At 53.6% G+C, this 15,557-nt stretch overlaps 6 protein-coding genes across 6 annotated transcripts; 3 read left to right on the top strand and 3 right to left on the bottom strand.

Annotated features, from left to right (window-relative positions):
• Positions 1-242: 242 nt before the first annotated feature.
• J4E88_004387 (uncharacterized protein) lies at positions 243-1,594 on the bottom strand (the record flags this gene model as incomplete). Its single annotated transcript, XM_049398033.1, has 2 exons — positions 243-396; positions 468-1,594. 2 exons carry the CDS (start codon positions 1,592-1,594, stop codon positions 243-245), a joined length of 1,281 nt encoding a protein of 426 aa, XP_049256478.1.
• A 930-nt stretch (positions 1,595-2,524) lies between these two features.
• J4E88_004386 (uncharacterized protein) lies at positions 2,525-3,243 on the top strand (the record flags this gene model as incomplete). The annotated part of the gene is made up of 3 exons (XM_049398032.1): positions 2,525-2,719; positions 2,769-2,933; positions 2,983-3,243. The coding sequence occupies 3 exons, from the start codon at positions 2,525-2,527 to the stop codon at positions 3,241-3,243; spliced, it is 621 nt and encodes a 206-aa protein (XP_049256477.1).
• Positions 3,244-4,743: 1,500 nt separating this feature from the next.
• Positions 4,744-6,049, bottom strand: J4E88_004385 (uncharacterized protein; the record flags this gene model as incomplete). Its single annotated transcript, XM_049398031.1, has 3 exons — positions 4,744-4,808; positions 4,878-5,521; positions 5,580-6,049. The coding sequence occupies 3 exons, from the start codon at positions 6,047-6,049 to the stop codon at positions 4,744-4,746; spliced, it is 1,179 nt and encodes a 392-aa protein (XP_049256476.1).
• A 744-nt stretch (positions 6,050-6,793) lies between these two features.
• Positions 6,794-7,337, bottom strand: J4E88_004384 (uncharacterized protein; the record flags this gene model as incomplete). Its single annotated transcript, XM_049398030.1, has 2 exons — positions 6,794-7,213; positions 7,260-7,337. 2 exons carry the CDS (start codon positions 7,335-7,337, stop codon positions 6,794-6,796), a joined length of 498 nt encoding a protein of 165 aa, XP_049256475.1.
• A 2,904-nt stretch (positions 7,338-10,241) lies between these two features.
• J4E88_004383 (uncharacterized protein) lies at positions 10,242-12,169 on the top strand (the record flags this gene model as incomplete). Its single annotated transcript, XM_049398029.1, has 4 exons — positions 10,242-10,392; positions 10,454-10,549; positions 10,625-11,370; positions 11,420-12,169. The coding sequence occupies 4 exons, from the start codon at positions 10,242-10,244 to the stop codon at positions 12,167-12,169; spliced, it is 1,743 nt and encodes a 580-aa protein (XP_049256474.1).
• A 638-nt stretch (positions 12,170-12,807) lies between these two features.
• Positions 12,808-13,893, top strand: J4E88_004382 (uncharacterized protein; the record flags this gene model as incomplete). Its single annotated transcript, XM_049398028.1, has 3 exons — positions 12,808-12,886; positions 12,943-13,040; positions 13,093-13,893. The coding sequence occupies 3 exons, from the start codon at positions 12,808-12,810 to the stop codon at positions 13,891-13,893; spliced, it is 978 nt and encodes a 325-aa protein (XP_049256473.1).
• Between the last annotated feature and the right edge of the window lie 1,664 nt (positions 13,894-15,557).

Raw genomic sequence — 15,557 nt, 5'->3', positions numbered from 1 at the left:
AGCAACCCTATTACGCGTGTTGTAGTAGGTAAAGAAGAGCGTGCTACGATGAGTTTGATCTTTATCATGTACGGTATGAAGCAGAGAAGAGGCGTTACACGTAAACGAAGACAAAGGTAATGATGAAATTGAGCTACGAGTAGCATCTACATAGGGAGAGGTAGTCAAAGCCAGGTAGAGGGAATTCTTAGGGAGACTTGAAGTTCGCCACCACGATCCAAATACCAATCTTCCAATTCACTTCAAGATCCCGCAGCCGCGAGCATGGCATCGGCAATGGCCTTGACATCCTCACCAGCCTTCTTCTTTTGGCGAAGAAGCACCATTATAGGGACGGACTCGGGCGGTGCGCGCATTGCTGCGAGAAGCTTGACTTTGTCGCGTTTGCGGGTTTTGCTGGTGGATGTTAGTATGAAAGTAAGGGTAGTGTAGTATAGCGACATCGGAGGAAAAGCTAGTGTACTCACGTGGCAGTAGTGGCTACGGAAGGGGCTGGTGCTTCTGTTTCAGCCACAGACGGTGCCGGTTCGGGCGCTGGCGCTTCTGGAGGCTGAGGAGGCAGGTCTTCGGTCTCTGCGGCAGTGTATGCAGGTGCTGCTTCCGGTTCGGGTGCTGCTTCCGCTGGTGCTTCTGGCTCTACTGCCCTAGACACTGGTGCGACCTCAGGTTCAGCAGCCGGTGCTGCCTCGGGCTCCTCCGCGACAGGTGGTGCAGGTGGAGGTTCCGTTGGTGCATCTGGAACTGGTTCAGATGGTGCTTCCGGTTCGGCTGCACTCTCGACAGGCGCGGGCGTAGGTTCAGGCTCGGCAGCTGGTGGTGGAGGCTCTACAGGTTCTGTCTCAACGGGCTCTGTAGCAGGCACCTGCAACGTTGGCTCTGCTTCCGGCTCAGGTTCTGTTGATGTAGCCTCCTCGGGTGTTTCAACTTTGGGCTCTGCAGCTGGTGGCTCTGTTGTCGGCTCCTCGGGGACAGGTTCAGGTGCAGGATCTACCGAACGCTGAACTGGAGCTGGAGCAGCTTCGGGCTCTTCAGCTGGAGGCTGTGCTGCTGGCTCTTCTGGCGCGGCGTCGGGTGTTGGTTCAGCGGCAGGTTCAGACTGCTTTTCTTCAGGGGGCTCCTCTACAGGCTCGGGAGGTTCGGTTGCAGCTTCAGGCTCTTCAGCTGGTGGCTCTGCTGCTGGTTCTTCGGGGGCAGCTTCAGGTTCTGTATCCGGCTCAGGTGCAGGATCTGCGGGAGGTTGATCCGGGGTAGGCGCAGCTTCAGGCGCAGCTTCAGGCTCAGCTGCAGGCTCTTCTGGGGTAGCTTTAGGTGCCTCTTCAGCAGGTCCATCGGTCTGAGCTTCACCAGGGCCCTCCTCTGGTGGATTGGGAGGAGGGTTGAAATCAAGTTCCGGCGGTTCTGGCTCATCATCTGGCTCAGGTGCAGCTGTATCGGTGTCTTCAGGGTATGGGTTAGGAGGCGGTTCGATAGGCAGTGGTGGTACGGGCCTGCCATGATGTCCGGGCTTCGCAGGCTTGTGAGGACGTTTTGGCTTGGTATGCTTCTCGGGTTGCTCCACAAGAGGCACGTCCGAAGCCGCAGCTTGGCCCGCCATGACAAGTGCGGATGGAATTAATGATAGACGAGAGATGCTAAGGAGGAGCTATGAGAAGCAATTCGAGAGGTGAGATTGGACGCGGGAGAAAATGGTATGCTGGCCCAGGTAAGTGGATGGTTGTGGCCACATCCTATTTGATCGAGATAGCTTAGCTCTGGAACAGAAAGAGAAGCCTTGACCCAAACATATTGATTGAGTGACGGTAGGAAGAGATGCGTAAATACAGCATGTACGCGTTCATCCTTTCCCAACTTGAACTGCTGAGTTTATGAGCGCAGCGACGTTGGGGGAGAAGCCGAGCTGGATATGCCGCGCGAGGTAGGAAGGTAGGGGTGCGTTATCATGGTTATCGTTGCTGCTGCTAGAGGAAGAGGAGGGGCCGTTCCTGCTGCTGGGATGCCGTGGACTGCTGGAGGAGGGGGAGATGCCGAGGAGGCTGCTTCTGGGGAGACTCGCGGCCTTGGGGATATTGCTCGAAGGTGAGTACAGTAGACTCATGGCTACAATAGCAAGGCCCTGTATTTCGAGTGTACTACCTTGTTCAAGGAAAAATCTAAACACTGTAGAGCCTACATCAAGATAAAAACATGCAAAGTAGGTGACCCAACGTTAATGTAGGCTCTAGACCTGTTCGATTTTTTCCTTGTATGAGATGGTACGCTCGCAGCAATGCAGTATTTGCCGCGAATCGCGGTCTGCAGTGTCTGAGTTCAAGATAAGATGTGGCAGTGAAAGCGTGAGGGTTGGGACGGGTGACGACAGCGTTAGCGTCGGTCGTACCTGCATGAACGACGTAATTCCCGGAGGTTGCCGCCAAGCCCGCAGATGGGCCCGCCCGAGCTCCAGCTTTCACTGTCGCGACCTCGTCTTCCCGCACACGCGTCACCCCATTACTCTTGCAACTGCATACTATCTCAAGTCCTCAAAATGGCGCTTAGCATCGATCAGAAGCGCCTCAAGGCGACAAAGTTCCCTCCCGAGTTTGACAAGAAGGTCGACATCGAGAAAGTCAACATCGACCTGATGAAGAAGTGGATTGCTAACAGGATCACCACTATCCTCGGTGACGAAGACGACATTGTGGTCGAGACGTGCTACAATCTCATTGAGCAGAATCAATTTGTCAGTAACCCTCCAGTTGACACAACGGAATGTTTGCTGACGGACGCAGCCCAAAATCAAGGAAATCCAGATTCAGCTCACGGGCTTCCTCAACAAGGAGACCGCACCTTTCTGCAAAGAGTTATGGGATCTCATGCTGAGCGCGCAGGATAGTCCTATGGGCGTGCCCCGAGAATTGCTCGAAGCCAAGAAGGCCGAATTGCAACAGGAGCAGGTAAGTTGGGTCGGAGGCTTGCTCATTTACCATCGCTGACAACCCATAGCTTTCCAAAGCCGCTGCCGATGCTCGTCGTGCCGAAGAACAAGCGCAGAACGCTATGATCGACTCGTTCCGTCAGAGCGAGCGTCCGGAACGACCCGAGCGTGGCCCTGAACGTGGCCGTGGCGGAGGAGGAGGACGATACCGTGGTAGTGATCGTAGGGGACGTGGAAGGGACTTTGACAGAGGACTTCCGCGTCGCGATCGCGACTCAAGATCACCACCGTATGTCCTTCGCATTTACACTGAAGATCAAGACTGCTGACATGTGACAGGAGACGAAGACCCTCCCCACCGAATCGCGAGCGCGATGTCTACATACCTGGAGGAGGTCGTGGTCGTGGACGTGGAGGCCGTCGCGACAGATCTCGCGAGCGTCGTCGCTCACCCTCGGGCAGTCGTTCTGCATCTCCACCAGCTCGTCGTACACGTCGCTCACCATCGTCAGAACCCTCTCGATCTCCACCACCACGACGTCGACCGCGGCGTTCACCGTCAGCTGACCGTTCAAGATCTCCTCCTCGTCGTGCGCGTCGTCGGTCTCCTTCCCGTAGCAAGTCTCCACCTGCAAGACGAAGGAGAGACCGGTCTCGAAGCCGGGACAGCAGGAGGCCACCCAGGCCCATTTCGCGATCTAGTTCCCCACCAGTCAGAAACAAGTCGAGCTCACCAGCACCCAGGCTGCGATCACGTTCACGTTCACGAACTCCTCCCCGCCGTCGGCGTCGCTCCCCATCGAGCTCTATGTCTATAAGCCCTGCACGACCGCGGCGGCGCAGACGTTCTACTTCATCTGGGGCTGATTCAAACGGCTCTCGTGCCGACATCAAGAAGCGTAAACGATCCGTTAGCTCTAGCAGGTCACGTTCTCGCAGCAAAACTGGTAGGGCTAGACGTCGTGTCACTCGCTCACCCACAGGATCGCCCGCTCGTGGAGAGGGTACTCCCAAGTCATAGGCTGCCTACAAGGACGCTCTCTGCAAGTTATGTTTGACAGGACCACGTTCTTCCTATGCAGAAGCGAAGCGGTGTTGGCGCTGCCGTCCTGTGAAGAGAGCATACGATAGATGCCAGCGCCCCGCCATGTACATCTGAAAAGCAAAGGAAAAGGCGACTATGATCAGTTCTATCGCTGCTTTTCTTTGAACGCTTGAATCACATCCTTGCCCACGCGCCTTGGAGGACCTCAAAACATGATGACATGGATGGATAGAGGATGTCTGCACTGCAACTACGCCCGTTAATATTCCGATGGTCATTTGTACTCTAGACCGTTTTACATATCGCTATCCTGAGCATTCTGTCTCAATGTCATAAAGCATTCATTTCCAATTCCCCTTCTACTACATCCCTGACATCAATGCGGTATATCGCGTACTTCTTCGCGGCTCAGTGTTGTAGTATGGGCCAAGTATATGGCATAAGCTACCCGCAGTAGAGAACGCAGTAGAAACCCATGTAGTTCGCAGTCTCTTCTGTGGTATAAAGAATAACGTCGAATACGTTCCTACGGCATATGCGACCTTCGCGTAGATACTAGCATACGGCTTCTCAGCGCCATACATGTCTCGGGCTTCGGCGTGGCGCTGCGACGCTATGACACAGTAACGCACGCGTGTAGGGCCGTTCGCGGAGGTACAAGGTGTGACCTGTGATCCGGTACTTTTCCATGGCCTTGCCATGTGGCCTTCCGTGGCCAGAGCGGAACCTTAGTGCCTTCAGGGGTCATCGGCGCGTGGTGCGGTCTGTATTCTTTTGCAGAAGTTCAGTCATCGAAACCTCGTTTCGCGGCCTCATCCTTTGCGCCGTTTGCACTGTGCAGCCACGACACTAATGTCGTCAAGTTTTCCTAGAATGATGTCAGCAGAGTACCTCGCCCATGTAGCTAGCTGTACGTACCTCCTTCAATAGACAAGCCTTCATCAATGGCCTTCTCCATATACGGACTCTCAGCAAACGGGTCTTGAGCGATCTCTCTTGCAGCATTAACCAACTGTTGCGCTACAAATTGCATTCCATCAGCATAAGTCTGGTCTTCTGTGTCTTTCTCCTTGTCTCCGTTCCACTTCTCCATGCTTTCGCAGATGTTCTCTACAATTTCATGTTCCCACAGATTGTCTACTACGCCATCCGACATTGCCAGTACGACATCTTCTTCCTGAATTTCTACACAGTCCATGGCTGCGTTGTTGTCCGGAGTGTCGGGACTATTAGTCCCTAACTGCCGTGGACAATCGAACCAGTGCCACTGCTCTTGCGTTTTGTATATGACCTCCTTGCTACTCGGCCGTATAACGAGGATCTGGGAATCGCCTAGTTGCGTTACATAGAGTAAGGGGTGGTCGGGTTGCTCGTTGTCTGCACCGAGGAGTGCTCCGCAGGCGGTGGTCGTGCCGTGCCATTCGTTGGGCGAGGAGGTCGCTTGCTTTGTGAGTTCGTATGCGGTCTGGAGGTATGTGACGGGGTTTGGAGGTGAGGTGGAGGAGTAGGATGCGCTCTCGATTTCGAGGGACCAGAAATGGGCGATTAGGCGGGACCATAGACTGCAGAGTGTGGTTAGCACTTGTACGTTTTGTAGCGACCATACGGCACGCGACTTACGCAGCATGACCCTTTTCTCTTGTTGCCCATGCGCCCACACCGTCGTTTGCCGCAATGAAGCTCTCACTGACTAGCACCGCATCGTCCCCGTTTGTGACGCCTCTTATCATCTGCCCGTTGACTGTGGGTCGGCGATCGCGACTCTTGTTGTGCGTACTCAGGGGCTCAGAGAAACTCGTCGAAGGCAGCGACAGGAAAGGCGGAGGAAATGGCCGCGAAGGCCTCTTTGCGAAGAGCGCATATCCAGCCTCGAAATAGAATGGCAATTTGGACTTGGGCGGCTCAGCGTTATCAGGAACAGGTGTAGTCGTGCCAGCGCCCGTTTGCGCTTTGGACGCTTGCTGAGAATACCATCTCGAACGTTGCGGGAAGACGATTACAGGCGACTTTCGTTGTGCTAGTCTCCAGGCTTGTGATAGTTGGTGCTGGAGGAGGGGTCTACTGCGCATGCGAAAGGAAGGTGCGAGCATGCCAGCGATGGAGTATGCAGAGAAAGAAAAAGTTCTGTTGAGGACTTTTGCGTCCAGAAATGTTCAACCCAGAAAACCATGCGGAGCCGTCGCTCTACCTTCCGGTGTGTGGGGAACCCGAGAATGCGGTTTGCGCATGGCGACCATGGATCGGGAATGAGAGGACATGAGTCAGCAAGTCGTATTGCCGTCTACCATGACGTGTGGGGGAGTCGAAGGTTCACATCGCGCGAGAAACGGCCATGTAAAGATTAAGGAGATTTAACATAGTCGAGTAAGGTTGCACAGACATGATCTACGGGACATAGTCTTGTACGCGTTTCTACGTATTAGTGCAGCGTAGACAGGCTAGATCATCGCTACCTAGGTACCTCTGGCGCTGTCGCGAAAGCCAGATAGGCCTGGGTATTGCAAGCACTTAACTTAAGGTGTTTCTAAAGATTATGTGTCGCTTTGCCTACTACTTGGATTGTGTACGTTTTTCTATAGCTTCTAGTTCGAGCTAGAGGGCGCAACGAGATGCGAATCCAGCTTTCGCGACATGACTAAAGGCTACGTAGGTACAGTCTGCCTACCATCTCGCACATGCAAGTGCGTAGATGCCTATTTTAATAAGGACCAGTGTCCTTCAAGCCGTGTTGAATTGAGCTTCCATAGCATTGCCATAGGGTATACCAGATAAACGCCTGCCAATGCATCCTGTGAGGTTATTCCATTGCCCATCACTGAGCATCCCAAGCAAGCTTATGCCCTCCTCTTCGCAAAGTTCTCCAAATCCGCCCGTGTAGCCACGCCCAGGACGAACTTCCTGCTCGCGTCTGTCACTACCGCAAACTCCTGCTTCCCGCTTCCGTCTACCCCGCCGGCAAAGAACTCCTCGAGCTCTTCTAGAGGCGTCTCGGTGGTGATGACCTTGTATCGCCTGCCGCGACGTTGGAACTTGTGCATGGCAGCCTCAACCGGGTCGCTGTCCTTGACCTTACCCTCTTTGAGGAGTTGCTGGAGATGCGGAATGCTGATGTAGCCGAGTAGGGCGCGGTTCGTTTGCGAGATGACTGTGAGGTGTGTGTAGTCGCGCTCAAGGCCGGACATGAGCGCCCATGATATGGGGTCCGAGGGCTGGATGGACAGCGCAGGCGGGGGGTCAAGGTCTTCTACTGTCGCCTGCGGGTCGTTAGACCTGGCATGCTGGGCAATCGAGAATACATACACCGCGGTACTTGTCCGCCCATAGTGCTTGGTAGTCGCTGGTAGAGGTGCTGTTGGCGGTGGGCGCTTCAGTTGCCATTGTTCTGATGGGAAGATATTGCGGGGATGTTTGTTACGCAACTTTCAGAGGAAAGCTAGGGATGCAGATCGCCGGGTCGTCGATTGCCTTACGCTAGTAATTGCAGCATGCGCGGACCGGGCTCTAGCGGGTAAGGCTTTTGCAGTACCTGTGTGTTTCAGAACGTATGACAGACGTTCTAGCCGGCCTGCAAGCACCTGCGTAAGCCTACCCAGGTACGGCCGCAGGTATCCTGAATGCACCCTCGACATTGCCGTCCGATCGTCCCGACTAATGCGCTTTCCATGCTACATCCTTCACGTGTCGGCTTGGTCTTTGTGACCAGATTGGACTTTCAGACTGCGGCTCTTCTTAGGGCACGCATGGTTTTGCAGCGCTTAATAGTACACGTGATGGGCGGTCCACTAGCGACAACCACAGGTCTCGCTCGTGGGAGCCGCCCGCTTCGAACACCATCAACGCCCTCACATCGCGAGCAAGTGCATGTCTTGCACCATTCGTGTGCAGATTTCGGACATCCGCTCTGTACTATTATTATTTATGTACCGCACGACGACCACACGATGGCACTACCAGCGCACCACTGCCCCTCGATCGCCCACGTAGACCGGTCGGACGAACGACAATCGCATACATCGCACTAGTAACCACATCGGACGAAGGCATTGATGGATATGGAGACCGCATGGCTGGGGCCTCGACGCTGATCTGGTGCTGGCCCCCGTGCCTTGGCTCTGCGAAAGCCGCTTTGACGAGGCCTCATGTTGGGGCGCTTCATGTTCGGAGGTCGCGACAACCATCATGATCATTATCATCGCATACCACAACAGGGGACATTTTCGTATTGGGTCTCTCGGCATTGCTTCGCACATGTCCACAAAAAAGAATGCTGCCGGCGACTGGATTACTCGAGGCGATAGAAAGCAAGCCATCTTGCTTCACAGCATTTGCACAATATCGCATCATCAGACAATGGTCAAGCATGGGTCTACACCTGGAAGCGATATACAACCGTGTTACCGCCGTGGGCATTACACAAGAGACGGCAGATGCAGGCTTATCGATAATCACGCGGATGCGGGCCACCCCCGTCTCGGACTATGACAATCCGGGGAAGCCTTCCACCTAGGAGGAACCATTCTCAATCCTGACTGAAGATACTACTGACCCTGTATCCTGTTCTAGGAAATCTGTTATACGTAACAGATCTACATCCCTTGTTCATCCCCGGGTTCTACGGGGTGATCCAGACAGTACAGGAGCATGGCCATTTCTAGGTCTCGCAGTGTGTTTTCGAATACCGTTGTTGAGGCTCATGATTTTGGCCATTAGCACGTTCATGACTGCGCTCTTATCCCGTATTTGAGTTGGTTACAGATCCTCCCTGATGCATACTTTCCCTGCATATCGTACGCAGAGTCCCACTGCTTTTACCTTTCCAACTCTGTACAGGGTATCTTCATTCCCACTACGCCTTCACTCACTCGAGAAAAACACGTCTGAAAATTTGGTAAAGAGATGGAACTCGTGCGATCTGTACAGGGATACAGTGACGTATGAACCGGCCTGTATTGAAGTACGCAGCCAGGTTAACGAGCTCATGATGCCCTAAAAGTAGATCTGAGGAACAACAAGGCTTCACTCCTCATGGGACTGACACAGCATGATGGTCGGTCCCTAATGGTGGGGTTTACTGATTTCATCTATCATACTACAAGGTATTACTGAAGGGCCTTGGAGACGTCGCGGTGTACTTCATCAAGGCCGATGTACCAAACGTCCATGACGCCAGCTTGAATGCGCCCTCAAACCCTGGCCATCTCATCCAATCAAGGCAATGTATTCATCTACATCCAATTATGACTGCGCAGCTAGAGCTGTCGCGCAGGAGATAGGTTGCGAAGGCATAGGGGACAATGGAGCTGGCAGGGTCGTTGGCTTTGTCTCGATGGTAAGATCCGGAATTTTGGTAAAGTGCAGGCTAGACTACGGTGAGTGTTTCTTTGTTTTATCTTAATTCAACAATACTTAAGCTGACGATGTTCTAGTAGTAACCGAAATGCAAAATACCCTGACAAGCCTACCCTGAGCACGTCCAAAACCCCGCAGCTCAGCGTTCTCACTTGGTGCCACGCAACTTAGCCGCTCATATCTCACCATCGTCGCAACACGAGCGTCATCTTCTAGCGACGAGCACACTGACCTCACAGAACGAGAAAGAGCTGGGAAAGGTGGTCTCAACAAGTGTCGCTTCCATCGGCCTGCGCTCTTACCTCGAGGGATTCGTCTAGCTTGTCAGTGGCGGCTTCTCAGTCACAGCCGATCGACCGCTCACCGTAGCCCAACAAAGCGAGAAAGGCATAATCGAAAGAGCTGCGCCGACGTGGAAAAACCGTCACTTTCGCATCATCAGCAAGCTTCGTGCACAAGTATCAGAACAGTGGGTTTGCTTGGCCGGAGGCGCGGCTGCTCTCAGGGCTGTACTCCTGCACGGACCCAAGTCATCGCATCGCGCGAAACCTCCCACGACGCAGCAAACACGCCACACGTGCTGCAACATTACCAAAACTTCACCGGTGCCTAAACGAACGATTCCCAATTACCTCGCGCTTTTTCGAACGCGATAGCTCGTGTGGTGCGTGCAGGCCGAAGAACGTCACGTGCTGCGCCTGGCGTCGCTGGAAAGTTCAAGAGTTGCGTCTCCGATCTCTTCTTTCTTGCCCTCCCCACACCACCACAATACGACCCAACCACCTCACCCACCGCGCACCATCGATTTACCCGGTCGACCATCAATCACGCGACACTGCCATCGCGCCCGACACATCGACGAGGTAATTCGCGAATCTGCGCCTCCCTTACGCGTCGACACGACATCGTACAAGCGTGAGTTCGACTCGCACAATGGCGGACGAGGCCAACCCACCCGTGTCTGCGGACACCATCAACACTGCTGAGTTGCCGACGCGTTCTTCAGACGCTGTTGCAGAGCCTGCTGTCGCTGAGGCCAAGCCGGCTGAGGACGGTGTCATAGCCACCTCAGGTGTCGCCGAAGGTAACCAATAGCCTGCTCGTAAAATCTACAGGGCGCAGTAGCTAACGCGATCGCGAACTAGTTCCCGAAGACGACGCTGCTCAAAAAGACGATGCCGCGAAGGAAGACGTCACTGCTGACGCGCAGGCAGAGCCAACCACGGCCGGCGACGACGCAGGTAAGTCCAGCCATGCTTGATTTCGAGCCTCGGGCTACCAGCGTATCACAATCGCGTACTAACCTATTATCTCAGATGCCGCCCCTGCCTCCGACGCGCCAGCAACGAATGGCACTCCAGCACCGAAGAAGGCTGCCAACGGCAAGCGCAAATCAGGCGCAGGTGTCCCCGAGCACAAGAAGAAGACACCGGCTAAGAAGGGAAAGAAGCCGCCCCCGGAGCTGCGTTTGAATGTCTCGCCTGGTGACATGTTCATGGTCGCCATGCGGGGTTACCAGCCATGGCCAGTCATTGTTTGCGATGAACAAATGCTCCCAGAGTCGCTGCTTAGCAAACGTCCTGTCAGTGCTAAGCGCATTGACGGTACATATCGCGAAGACTTTCTCGAGGGCGGCAAAAACGCTAAGGATCGGAGGTACCCGGTCATGTTCCTGGGCACCAACGAATTCGCATGGCAGGTCAACACTGAGCTGTTATCATTCGACATCGAGGAGGTGAAGAAGGACGTGGAGTCCAGCAACCAAGGCAAGAAGAACAAGCAGCTCTGGGAAGCGTATCAAATCGCGGCTGAGGGTCACGATCTGGCACACTTCAAGGAGATGCTGGCTGCCCACGAATCTGCGATGCAAGAAGACGTGGAGCAGAAGGAGCAAAAGAAGAAGGAGAAGGCTGAGAAGTCAGCCAAGCGTAAAAGCACAGCCCCTGACGACTCAGAAGACGTTGAGATGGGAGAAGCTGGCGACGATGCTGCCCCTGCAAAGAAGGCGAAGGCCACTAAGAAGCGCAAGAAGGATGATCAGAGCGATGGCGAGAACGAGAAGGTATGCGCCGCATATACCCGTCGATTTACGCACTCTAATTTGCTTACAGGCTGTAAAGACTCCCAAGATCAAGTTGACGACTGGCAAGACACCAAAGGCCGCATCGGCCGCGAAACCCAAGAAGGAGCCCAAGTCTAAGAAGAAAGCGAGTGAGGAAGCTGCGCCCGAAACACCAGAGGAGGCTCCTATGACTGAAGAGGAGCGACTAGTGAAGCGCGAGAAGCAAGTTCTCTACCTCCGTCATCGCTTGCAAAAGGGCTTCCTCTCGCGCGACCAGAAACCAAAAGACGAGGACATGACGAGCATGGACGAGTACCTGAAGCAGCTTGAGGCTCACGAGGATCTGGAGGCCGATGTCATAAGGAAGACCAAGGTGCACAAGGTACTGAGGGCAATTCAGAAGCTTGAAACTATTCCGATGGAGGACGAGTACCACTTCAAGCAGCGCTCCAGTGATCTTCTCTCCAAGTGGACCCCTGCTCTGGCGTCTGAGCCTGAGGCTGCTGCTGCCAACGGCGTCAAGAGCGAAGATCGGGAGAAGTCTGAGTCTGCCAAAGACGAGGCGCCGTCTGCTGAGAAGACCACAGAGGAAGATAAGAAGGACGATGCTAATACCGATGCCGCCGTTACCAAGACCGCTGACGAGGATGGCGATGTGCAAATGTCGGAAGCCGACAAAGAGGTCATCAAGGATGCGCCTGCAGCGCAAGAAGAGGCTGAAAAGAGCGCAGAAGGCGTCGAGAAGGCGACTGCTGAGCCCGAGACTGCTGCTGCGGCAACGGATGATGCGTCCACCTAAACGCGGCGCGCTCATGAGCAATGAGCAAGGAACTGGCGTCTTCGGCTCGGTTGCGGTCGTCTTTCTGCAGTAACCTGACTGCAATACTGAAGCGCAACGGCTTGCGATGGTTGGTATGAGCATGCCCTAACAAAACGCGTTCGGCTATCTCTACAGCTGGCGCACCAGCTTTCGTATTTGGACGACAGGGGTCATCGGTGTATATACATATAGTGCTGAACAAGCAGGGTTATTGGGGTCCGATGAGAAGACGCGGGCTTATTCTTTGCGACATGCGTCTCCTTTCATAGGTTCTCAGAGATTAGTGAGCTTTAGCGGAGTAAGAGACTGTCTTAGCAATCGATAACACTTAGAATTACCTCTTGAATATGCCACTGCTGTTTCCGACAGTGATCACATTGACTACTTTTCATATCTTTATTCTCTCCGCGCATGTATCATGGTAGTGTGTGGCGCACGCATCGCGTGCAGCAATGGATGCCCCGCTATCATTATGACGTACTCTTCGCGCGTTGAGCTCCATAACAAAACCATAGCCGCGCAAAGCTCCTCGCAGCTATTAACAACAATCGAGACTCGATACTTTTTGTCGTACAAACACTCAATACATCAATCAGCACCCTGAACACTATTTCAAGATGGCCAGCGCAACTAGAAAAGACCTGCTCAAGAAGGTCTACAACATGGTACCGCCCATGCTTGAGAGCTTTCACAAAGGTAAGGAATGATCTATGATACTGGCCCCCGACGTGGATTCTAATGTATTCGAACAGGTCAATTGGGTCGTGTAGCTGTCATTGGTGGCAGTGAAGACTACACTGGTGCGCCTTACTTTTCTGCTATGGCATCCGCAAAGCTAGGTTGCGACATGGTAGGAACATCTAGATCAACCCATGTCAGACAATGTGCTCACCTGGCTGCAGTCCCACGTAATCTGCGAACCTGGCGCCGGTGCGGTCATCAAGACATACTCCCCCAACCTCATGGTACACCCATACATGCGCCAATCGAAGAACCTCGCCAAGTCCGAAAGCGCAGACAGCATCACCTCAGAAGTAGTAGCCATGCTATCACGTCTCCATGTCATTGTCATTGGTCCCGGTCTTGGTCGCGATGAACTCATGCAAGAAACCTGCGCACAGGTCATCCAAGAGGCAAGGAAACAGGGCATTCCGTTCGTATTGGACGCCGACGGCCTCTACCTCGCTCAGACAAGGCCGGAACTCGTGGACGGCTGCACTGAGTGCATCCTCACACCCAACGTTGTCGAGTTCGCAAGGCTAGCCAAGGCCAAGGGCGTAAATGTCGACGAAGGCGATCCCTCAGAGCTGTGCGCCAAGCTGTCAAAGGCATTCGGCGGCGTCACCATCATTCAGAAGGGCGCCAAGGACTACATCTCCAACGGTTCGCACACACTCGTGTCCGAGGGCGAGGGTGGCCTAAAGCGCTCTGGTGGCCAAGGTGACACTCTTACCGGCAGTCTGGCGACCCTGTTGGCGTACAGGAAAGCATACCACGACAAGATCTGGGACATTGGCACTGAGATGTCAAGGAGCGAGACGCTTGCTCTTGCGGCATATGGTGGATCGTGCATCACTAGGGAGTGCTCGAAGCTGGCGTTCAAGGAGAAGGGCAGGTCGCTGCAAGCCAGTGACTTGACTGGCCATGTACACACTGCCTTCCTCAACGTCATTGGCGAGAGGGAGGAGACTCCTATGTTGTGAGCTAGAGATGGCTCCTTTCGTGATGATAAAAGTGGGTGTCTACGGCAAAGCATATCTGGTGTCAAAGACTGGCGTTAATACATAAGTAAATGTAATGATTCGTATGAATACATCTTTTCGCTCGTCTTTGTTCGTACCTTTGAGCAACATAGTGGCTTGATATCCGAGTACATAAGGCCGCTTGGTTCTCATACGATTTGCTAGGTGTTGTCTATGAACAGGCAATTTATCAATTCATGTCTGCACATGCTGGGCGCGGGCGCAGGATCGCTGGGTAAGACTCCCGCGGTCCGAAGGAATCTTTGGATACTGTACATTGTCATAAGTAAGTTGAAATTCGAAAAGAGGAATTGACACAAGAGCATGATATAATTATGTCCCATCACGTATGCAGCATGGTATTCTACTTTAACGAATTAAAAGTATGTAAGACAATGTACACATCTACGCAGACGAACGCATTGTACTCTACGAAACTGGATCACTAGAAAGCAACCTACAAGGAGGATTTCAAGGCAAAATAGTTATCTGCAACTCCTTACCATCGTGAATATCCACTCAAGGCTAGACAATACAGAAAACGTAGCACATAAACGATACCTCAAGAGACGTCACACGGTTCAAGGAAGATGTCATGAGCGCATGCATATGCAGGGCATCTGAAAATAGACGGCATGCATGTGGAAAATGTTCCGGTTATTGAGGATCGCGTTGGTGGTTGTGCTGATGAGGCTCGGCGACTGCGCATATGCAAGGGGCGATTTCGGGCTGAAAGAGGATTATAGCCCGGGAATCTACCCCCAATGTAAGCAGCTTTGATCAGGTTCGGGGCTACGGACTTGATGTTAGCGGATAGAGAACTTCCTGTCTAGGTGTATGTACGCGCTTCGCCCCAAACGGGTGCCTTTCTTTGTCCTCCAAAATATCGGAATGTATTCCCGCCTCTGTCTGTGCAACAGCAGGATCAGTGCAGCCATGTGTAGACAAAGGGAGCCTTTAGGCAGCGCTATCGTCATCAAGGTGTGTGTATGTGCATCTGTTGGCTCACTTCTGCACTTCTAATCATCATTGTTGCAATATGGCACACTCTGCAGAAGATTACTATGACATGCCTGTCGAGATGCTGCCGTCTGCAAACTTCGCAGGCCGCCCTACGAGCGACATCAGCATAGGCATGTACGACGGACTCTGGGATTTGGTGTTCTCACCCTCCTCTTATTCGTCCGAAGACGAAGCCGCAGAAGAAGGCGACGAAGCCGCTCTACAACAACGGACCCCACCGAGATCACCTCCTTCGCCGACGCAATTAGAGTCGCCAGTAAGACCAACAATCAGAGTAACGTCACCGACGCTCAGACATGAGGAGAGACTATGGAGAGAAAGCTGGGCCAACGATGAGAGCATGATAGATCGGCCACGATTGAGGAAGAAGTCCCAGACAGCACCTCCCGGCGGCTTTGAAGCACAGGCTACACCACCCCTGGAGCCACGGCGAGCGATCAGTGTAAGGTTGAGCTACTCGAACACAATAAGGAGAAGGCGGCCGAAGTCGGATGAGGGGGTTGCGAACTGTTTGGACACCAAGAAGGTCTCCAGGGACGGGCGATTGGGACCACGCAAGGCATTGCCGAAACCACCATCAAGCCAGGATAGCGAGGCGACAC

Source organism: Alternaria novae-zelandiae (assembly GCF_023758075.1).
Source record: "Alternaria novae-zelandiae strain BMP 2774 chromosome Unknown scaffold_7, whole genome shotgun sequence".
NCBI lineage: Eukaryota > Fungi > Ascomycota > Dothideomycetes > Pleosporales > Pleosporaceae > Alternaria > Alternaria novae-zelandiae.
Note: the sequence above shows the minus strand (reverse complement) of the source record. Positions and strands in the feature narration are given on the sequence as shown.